The following is a 9,196-nucleotide window of genomic DNA, read 5'->3' on the forward strand; positions in this document are numbered from 1 at the left end:
GTCAAAACCTAGCAAGGTAAATCCCATTACATCTTAAGGCATGAGAATAAACCTCTTTGGTTCCATGCTCTGTCCTTTGAAGTTTTGTTATTTTTCTGAAAAGTTCATCAGCCACTGCTTCATGTTTATTCCTGCACCGTGTCTTCTCAAAGCTCTTGTTTAATTTTTTTAGTTTTGAGTGTGTTATTGCTGTATTCACTGTTCTAAGATACATACTTTAAATGGGAAATGCCTGAGAGATCTCCTTCTTACCCCTCCTTGTTATTCGAATGTGACCTCAATAGGTTTCCAATATGTTCACTTTCCCTCTGACATGGGACACGACACCCAGAAAGGTCTTCCTGGCATTGAAGGACAAAAGGCCACTGAATCTAGTAAAACCTGACTCTTGATCGATAATGCTTTCAGAGAAAAATTTTGATCAAAAGGGTGAATATATGAAAACTTATAAACAAAAACCTCTTTTAAAATGGAGTCAGGAGGCTAGAACGGAAAGCTCTCATGCCCTACCACTCAAAGTCAATTGCAGACCCAACAGAAAGAGAAGTAACTTTACACCCCCAATAGGAAGAAGGTTACTACTTTACTACCCAGCAGGAAGAAGGAAGACTATCTCCTTGCCTGGTACAGCTCAGCCAATGAGAGATTGTCACAGCTCAGCCAGTGAAAAGCTACTACACTCTGAACTCCCAATTTCCTCCAAAGGACTCTTTGTGTATAACAGCTCCTCCCAACTCCCCCTTCTACTCTATTAAAGAGCATTCCTCTCCTCTGTTCTCCAGACTTTGCCTGTGGTTTGCCATAGCTTACATGTCCTGAATTGCAATTCTTTGCCATTCCTGAATAAATCTATTCTGTTGGTAAAATAACTGGCTGTTTTGGGACTTCTCTGGTGGTCCAGTGGGTAAGACTCCACAATCCCAATGCAGGGGACCAGAGTTCGATCCCTGGCCAGGGAACTAGATCCCGCATGCATGCTGCAACTAAGAGTTCGCATGCCACAAGTAAGAAGTCCACACAACACAACTAAAGATCTCACATGCCACAATGAAGATCCCACATGCTGCAACTAAGACCCGGTGCAACCTAAAAAATAAATAAATAAATATTTTTAAAAGTTAAAAACTGGCTGTTTTATTGTTTTAGGTCAACTGCACCAATTATCTAACTATTTTGTCTGTGCTTTGGGTGTCATATTCAATAAATAATTGCCATATTCAATGACATGAAGTTTTCCCCACCTTCTTCTTCCTTGGTGTTCAAAGTTTTAGTTCTTATGTTGAGATCTTTGATCCATTTTGAGTTAATTTTTATAAACGGTGTAAAGTAAGGGTCCAACTTCATTATTTTGCATGTGGATATCCAGTTTTCCCAGCACTATTTGTTGAAAAGGCAGTTTTCCCCCCATTGAATAGAAAGTAACTGGAATGAGAAATTCACTAGAGCACCTCATTGGTGGACTGGCTGATGAAAGAGTCAGTGATATTGAAGATAGGCGAATAGAGATTTTTGAGTCTGAGAAACAAAAAATAAATAAAAATGAAGAAAAGAACACAGACACAGAGAACCCTGAGACACCATCAAGCATACCAATATAGACATAATGAGAATACAAGAAAGAGATGAGAAAGAGAAAATGTCAGGAAAATACATTCGAAGATCAAATATGATGAAAAACACTAATCTATAACTGACTTCTAATCAGAAATCATGGTGATCAGAAGACAGTGGCACATCATTTTCAGAATGTGGAAACAAAATGACTGTCAACCAAAATTTCTTAACCAGAAAACTCTCCTCTAAAATTAAGGATTAATTAAGACTTTCCCAAATAACAAATATTGAGAGAATTTAAAAATATTTAGTACTGTTCTATAAGAAATACTAAACAGAATCCTTCAGGTTGAAATGAAAGGACACTAGATGGTAACTTGAGTCCACATGAAGAAATGAAGAGCACTGGCAAGGTAACTAACTAGGTAAATATAAAAGACACAGTGGTAGGCCAAATAATGGCCTCCCAAAATATATGCATGTCCAAACTCTGTAACCTATGAATGTTACCCTATATGGCAAAAAGGGACTTTACATTTGTGATTGTTAAGGATCTTGAGATGCAGAGATTATTCGGATTATCTGGGTGGACCCTAAATGCAATCACAAGGGTTCTTATAAGAGAGAGACAAAAGGAAATTTTAAGCAGAAGAGGAAAAAAGTGATGTGATGATAGAAGCTGGGAGACATTTGAAGATGCTATGCTACTGGCTTTGGCGATGGATGAAGGGGACACAGTCAAGGAATACAGCCCTAGAAGTTGGAAAAAGGCAAGAAAATGGATCCTCTCCTAAAGCCTCCAGAGGCAGTATAGCTCTGCTGATACCTCGGTTAAACCCCATGAAATTATTTCAAATTTATGAACTCCAGAATTATAAGAGAATAAATTTCTGTTGTTTTAAGCCAGTAAATTTGTTGTACTTTGTTACAACAGCAATAGAAAATTAATACAGACAGTATATGTATATTTGTTTATAACTCTTTCCTCTCCTATTTGATTTAAATAGGATAATTATAAAACAGTGTTCATGGGCTTATGATGGCTAAAGATGTGGTTTCCACCACTGTCAACAATAATACCACAAAGGAGGAAGGAGGCAATGCAGGTATATCAGAAAAAACTTTTTTATACCCTTGAAATTAAGTTAGAATTGACAAAACTAGATTGTTTTAATTTAAGATATTAATTTTAATCCCTAGGGTAACCACTAAGAAAATAATTTTTTAAATATTGTAAAAGAAGCATCAAGAGAATTAAAATGACACAAAGATATTTTTCTATCTTTCAAAAAGAATCAATAGTGGAGAAACAGAAGAACAAAAAAGGCAGAAGACATATAAAAACAAATAGTAAAATGGCAGATATAAATCCTACCTTATCCATGTTTACATTAAATGCAAGTTGATTAAATGCTCCATTCGAAGGGAAAATTTTAGCAGAAAGGGAAAAAAAGCATTATCCAATTATACACTATCTAGAAGAAAAACATTTTAGGTTCAAAGAAAGAAATAGAATGAAAGTGAAAAGACAGAAAAATATATACTATGCAAAGGGTAACAAAAAAGGAGTGGCTATTTTTAATAGCAGATAAAATAGACTTTAATACAAAAAATGTTACTGGAGAACAAGAAAGGTGTTTATAATGATAACAAGGTCAATCCATAAGGAATATAAAAAAATGAACATATATGAACATCAAAATACTTAAAGCCAAAACTGACAGAGTAAAAGGAAAAAACAGACACTTTGATGATAACAATTGCAGACTTAAAAAAGACACTTTCAAAATTTGATGGAACAAGTAGGAAGAATATCAACAAAGAAATAGGACAATTGAATGAAATTACAAACTAACTAGAATAACAGACACCTACAGAATACTCCAAGCAACATCAGAATATACATTCTTGTCAAGCACCCATGGAGCATTCTGGATAGATCATATACTAGGCCATAATAAAATTCTATATAAACTTAAAAGGATTGAAATCATACAAAGAATATACTCTGAGCATAATGGAATTAAATTAGTAATCAACAACATAAGGAAATCTGGAAAAGCTACAAATACATAGAAATTAAACAATGTACCTCCATTTAATCAGAAGAAATCATAAGAGAAATTATAAAGTACTTTGAGATGAATAAAGACAAAAACACAACATACCAAAACATATAGGATGTAGTTAAACAGTGCTTAGAGGGAAATTTATAGCTTTAAATTCTTATATAAAAAGAGATGAAAATCTGAAATCAATCATTTAAATTTCTACCTTAAAACACTAGAAAAAGAAAAGCAGATTAAACCCAAAGAAATCAGACAATTAGAGTGGATATAAATGAAATAGAGAATAGAAAAACAATGGAGAACATTATTAAAATGAAAAGCAGGTTCTTTAAAAATATTTTTTAAAAAAATCCTACAAACCTATAAGTAGACTGCCAAGGAAAAAATGATGAGGATTCAAATTAACGAAGTCAGGAATGAAAGAGTGGACATCACTCCCAATTCTATGTGTTTAAAAAAAGGATTATAAGGTAATACTATGAACAACTGTATGACAACAAATAAGACCAGATAGATGAAATGGACAAATTCATATAAAGACACAAACTACCAAACTTGACAAATAGAAATAGAAAGAAAAGTAACATTACTGAAAGTGGCAGGGTATGGAACTCCAGGACTTCATCCCCTGGTCCCCAAAAGCAGTTAATAAACTGGCAAAAAAACTATCAGAATCAACTTTTGCAGAACTCTGGAATCTAGTCAAAAAATTACAACTGGGGGAAATTTGGTGCAGAAAGAAGCTCCTGCTTTGTGGCAAGAAATTTTAAACTGCCTGTCTACCATCACCCATGCCCCAAATTGGCAGTAGTTTGTGAATGGCAGCCCACTATCCTGGTTAAGATTTCTAGTGACAGGAGGAGGAATTTGGATCCTATTCTCATAGAAATGTGCTTGATCTTGGTCTGTCTGGTGGCGGCCTCAAGGACCAGCACAAAATTTCCCTTTGTCACAGAAGACTGAGAGCATTCCCAGGACTGGAGCTGGAATAGTAACTTCCTGGGTGGAATTTGCCAAAAGTATTTAAAGTCATAGGTATTGGCCACAGCAGCCTGGGGCAAGGAACAACATTTGGGGTAAGCAAGAGACAGACTGAGAAGCCTAGGTAGGAAGCGTTAGGGAAAAGAGATACATGGCGAAACAAGCACTTTTAAACACTCACATACACTGGGGAATCAAGAAGTTTATGTACATGCCCGAGATTGAACACATGATCAGAAAAGGCCACAGAAGACCCTAAGCATTCACCTTAGTTGGCCTTCAGGCTCTGCACAAGCAGAAAGTAAAGCATTTAAAAAGTGCTCCAGTGCAGAGCTCATCTGTAAAGACTGGGAAAGTAGTTTTTTTTTTCTTTTGTTGGCTGTAGGCATTTAAAGTAACTCTGTCCAAACACCAGTTGACCACTAAGCTAATGAAACACAAACTTCAGTGGCCAAATATGACCGAAAATGCAGAATTTAAAAAAGTATTTTTTAAGAGTCTCTAAACAAGGAAACAATAACCCACAACAGAGAGCAACAAATCCTGTGAAGTGGGGGAATCTGACTTCTAGAGTTGACACTTGCTAATATTCAAAACACTCAGATTCCAACATGAAGTTTGAGGTATATAAAGAAATGAGAAAGTATGGTCCATTCACAGGAAATAAAAAAAATTATTAGAAACTGATTGAGAAAGTTCATGTATTGGACTAACTAGGCAAAGATTTTAGATGAATTGTCTTAAATATGCTCAAAGAGCTAGAGGAAACCCTGGACAATGGATTAAAGGAAATGAGGAGAAGAATGCCTCAGAAGATATAGAATATCAGTAGAGAGATAGAATATAAAGAGAATGAAACTATGAAAAGAAACTAAACAGAACTTCTGGAACTTAAAAGTACAATAACTAAAATGAAAAGCTCAGTAGAGGGGTTCAACAGCATGTTTGAGCAGGGAAAAGAATGAATAAGCTAACTTGAGGACAGGTCAATTGAGATCCTTCAGTCTGAGCAGCAGAAAGTGAAAAGAATGAACAAAAATGAACAAAACCTAAGAGACCCATGAGACACCATCAAGCATACTAATATATTCATGATGGGAATCCAAGAAGGAGAAGAGAGATAGAAAGGGGCGGAAAGAATTTTTGAACAAATAATGGATGAAAATTACTCAAATTAGAAGTTTGTGCATCCAAGAAGTTCATTAATTCCAATCAGGATAAACTTAAAGAGATCCAAACAAAGACACAGTATAGTCATATCATCAAAACCAAATATATGGCACTACACTGTAGCAACTATAATGTCAATTTTCTAGTTTTTGAGCTGGGTTGCGGTTTCACAAGTGTGAAAGAGGAAAGGGAAGAGAAGGGATGGAAGGAAAGGAAAGAGGGTCAGCAGGAGTCAATGATAAGAGTAAGCTGTGAACCAAGGATGTTGATGAATCTGTTCATCTGTGGTCCATAATTTTAAATGTTTTAATGCATCCTTTTTTCTTTTTTAACATTTTAGCTGTCTGACATTCTCTCTAGATGAGAACAGGTTAAACGTTGGAGTGCAAATATCCAGTGTGGAGTGAAGTGAACAGAGAAGGCGAGAAGGAAGTTGGTAAAATCAGTTTGGGGTTATGGATTTTGAGGTCCCGCAGGGATATTCAGGCGGTGGTGTCCAATAGACTGTTGGCAAAGAAGGTCTGAGACTCAGGGGAGGGAATAACCTGGATATGTAGATTTGGGAATCATCTGTGTTAAAAGGGAAATGAATAGAGATCAGCCAGGGAGAGAGAACACATGGACCGAGAAGAGCAGAGGCTCTGGACATAGCTGCTACTCAAGGTGGCAGCGCAGCTTCCTGGCGGGCACCACCACCAGCGCTCTGGAGTCAGGCGGAGCTGGTCTTGAAAGCGGGCTGTGGGGCTACATGTGGAGCGCTCTTGGAGAAGTCGGGTACCCTCCCTGTGATCAGCTGTCACAACTGGGGATAAAGGGCATCTCAGAGGGATGCTGAGCAAGGACCTGAGAGGCGCCCAGGTAAAGCACCTGCAGTCAGGAAGCCTCCCCCGACCTGCTCTGTTGGTAACTCCCTCTTTTCCACACACCCCGCCCAGGCCGTCCGCAGCTGTCCGGTCCCTGTGGGATGTAGGTGAGGGGGCGGGGCGGGGGGAAACCGGGCTCGGGTGACGCGGCGCTCACGTGACCGGCAGGGCGCTGACTTGGGCAGCAGCTCCCGCGCCCCCCCTCCCCCCGCCCCGAGGTCTGGTCCAGTCGCCCGCGCGGAACCAGCTCCCGGAGCTTCCCGGGTGGCGGGCGAGGGGCCAGCGGGCTTAGGCGAGCCAGAGGAGGCGCAGGCCCGGCCCGGGCGCTGCAGGTCAGTGTGAAGGTGGGCGCTGCTGGCGGCCCGGGTGGGGGTGGAAGCGGATGGGACTAGGATCCGGGAGCAGCGGGGAGAGGGGAAGGGGTCCCGAGATGGGTGAGGAGGGGCACGGGGCGTGGCGCGGGCAGGTGGGGAGGGAGGACCCTGCAACTGGCCCTGCCGCCTCTTCGACGCCCCTCCTCTGCGGCCTCCATCCATTTTCGAGCCTGAAATGAGGTCGCGGGGACGGGGAGAAGCAGTGCGACCTTGAAACGTGGACAAATTCTGGAAATAACCCCCCTCTCACACTCTGAGCCTATGAGGAAATATTGATCTCCGCGTAAAGGGGTGGGGGCGGGGCGGGTTGCCTGCCGGGGAGGGGCCCCAGCGACCCAAACAGTTTGTAAAGCATCCTAGTCTGGTCCTGAGGCCTGACAAAAAGATTTGGCGACTGAGGTGCGGGGTCAGGGGAGGTGGGGGAGGCAACGGTGGATGAGGAGGGCCCCTATTGCGTCCTCGGTGCTCCCATCCCCTTCTCCTGTCCGTCTGCAGGTCTGTGAGGCTGGTGTTCCCAGCATTCTGCTAGGCTACAAAAAGAGGAGAAACTTGTTCAGATCCCTGCAGGTCAGTGAAGGAGAGGGCACTGGACAAGCACCCAGAGGGGTGGGAAGTGTGCAGGGCATGGCCCGGGCAGAATTGGGGGCCCCACTGCCCACTTCCCAACACATTTACACACATTCTGCCATGCTGAGCAAGCATAGGGAAAAATGGCAAGGTCTGTCTGGGAAATGGTTGGCTCACATGTGCACGAGGAATGGTGGGGTAAAGGGTGGGCAGAAGGCCGGGCCAGGTCAGGGGACCCCTGACAAGGGGCGAGAAGCGACTGCTACTATCCGGACCTGCATTCCATCCCCAAGCCCTCAGTCTCCCTTGTTTCCTCTTTGTCTTCTCTTCCCCCTGCCCCATCCCCAGGACAGGAAAAGGAAGGGACACTCAGCATGGAAAAACTCTGCAGTGAAAATGAAGGAAAGCCTGAGAACCAAGGCAAGATGGAAAACAAAGGACAGCCACCGGATGCGAGAAAGCCGGGAGTAGCTTGTACTGTGGAAGACAAGGAAAAGTTAGAAAACAAGGGAAGGATAGATCTCAAGGGAAAGACAGAAGATGAGGAAGTACTAAAGGATAAAGAAAAGCCAGACAGTGAGGCAAAGCCAAAAGAAGGAAAGCCAGTGAGTGAGGGAAAACCAAAAGAAGGAAAACCAGAGAGTGAGGGAAAGCCAGTGAGCGAGGGAAAGCCAAAAGAAGAAAAGCCAGCCAGCGAACCAAGGGCTGCAGGAAAGCGCCCAGCTGGGGATGATGTACCCAGGAAGGCCAAAAGAAAAACCAACAAGGGGCTGGCTCAGTGTCTCAAGGAATACAAGGAGGCCATACACGATATGCATTTGAGCAATGAAGAGATGATAAGAGAATTTGACGAGATGGCCAGGGTGGAGGATGAGGTGAAGAAAACCAGACAGAAATTGGGGGGGTTTATGTGGATGCAAAAAAGTTTACAGGACCCCTTCCACCCGAGGGGCCCAAGGGAACTCAGGGGTGGCTGCAGGGCCCCACAAAGGGGCTTTGAAGACATTCCTTTTGTGTAATGCCCCTGGCAGGCGTTTACCAGGCCCTGTGCTTTAAAGTTTTGCAAATACTTTGCTTTAGGCGTCATTCTTGTTATCAACAACTTTTTGATCCAGCTAGAGCACTCTGTCAGTAGGGGATTTTTACCCATGTGCATTACAAAGGCATTATGATTCTTGAAAAAAATAAAGCAGCTTATAATATCATCTACAGAATCGGTCCACTTTTGTAAAAGAACAGAAATTTATATGGTACATCTATGCACAGGAAAAACAGAAAACTTTGTTCACTAAAAGGTTAACAGTGGTGGGCTTCCCTGGTGGCGCAGTGGTGAGAGTCTACCTGCCGATGCAGGGGACACGGGTTTGTACCCCGGTCCAGGAAGATCCCACATGCCGCGGAGCGGCTGGGCCCGTGAGCCATGGCCGCTGAGCCTGTGCTCCACAACGGGAGAGGCCACAACAGTGAGAGGCCCGCGTTCCGCAAAAAAAAAAAAAAAAAAAAAAAAAAGGTTAACAGTGGTTTTATGAGTTGTGAGATTGTGGGTGATTTATTTTCTTTGTTTTCTTTCTACTCATCTGTTTAAATTTTCCTAAGGAACACAGATTACTTTTCTTAT

General features: G+C 41.9%; 1 protein-coding gene across 1 annotated transcript; it reads left to right on the top strand.

Annotated features, from left to right (window-relative positions):
- Positions 1-6,820: 6,820 nt before the first annotated feature.
- Positions 6,821-8,727, top strand: TCEAL2 (transcription elongation factor A like 2). Its single transcript, XM_060137584.1, has 3 exons — positions 6,821-6,969; positions 7,507-7,578; positions 7,927-8,727. Exon 3 carries the CDS (start codon positions 7,953-7,955, stop codon positions 8,595-8,597), a length of 645 nt encoding a protein of 214 aa, XP_059993567.1. The 5' UTR covers positions 6,821-6,969; positions 7,507-7,578; positions 7,927-7,952; the 3' UTR covers positions 8,598-8,727.
- The last annotated feature ends 469 nt before the right edge of the window (positions 8,728-9,196 follow it).

This window comes from Lagenorhynchus albirostris, chromosome X (genome assembly GCF_949774975.1).
Source record: "Lagenorhynchus albirostris chromosome X, mLagAlb1.1, whole genome shotgun sequence".
Lineage (NCBI taxonomy): Eukaryota > Metazoa > Chordata > Mammalia > Artiodactyla > Delphinidae > Lagenorhynchus > Lagenorhynchus albirostris.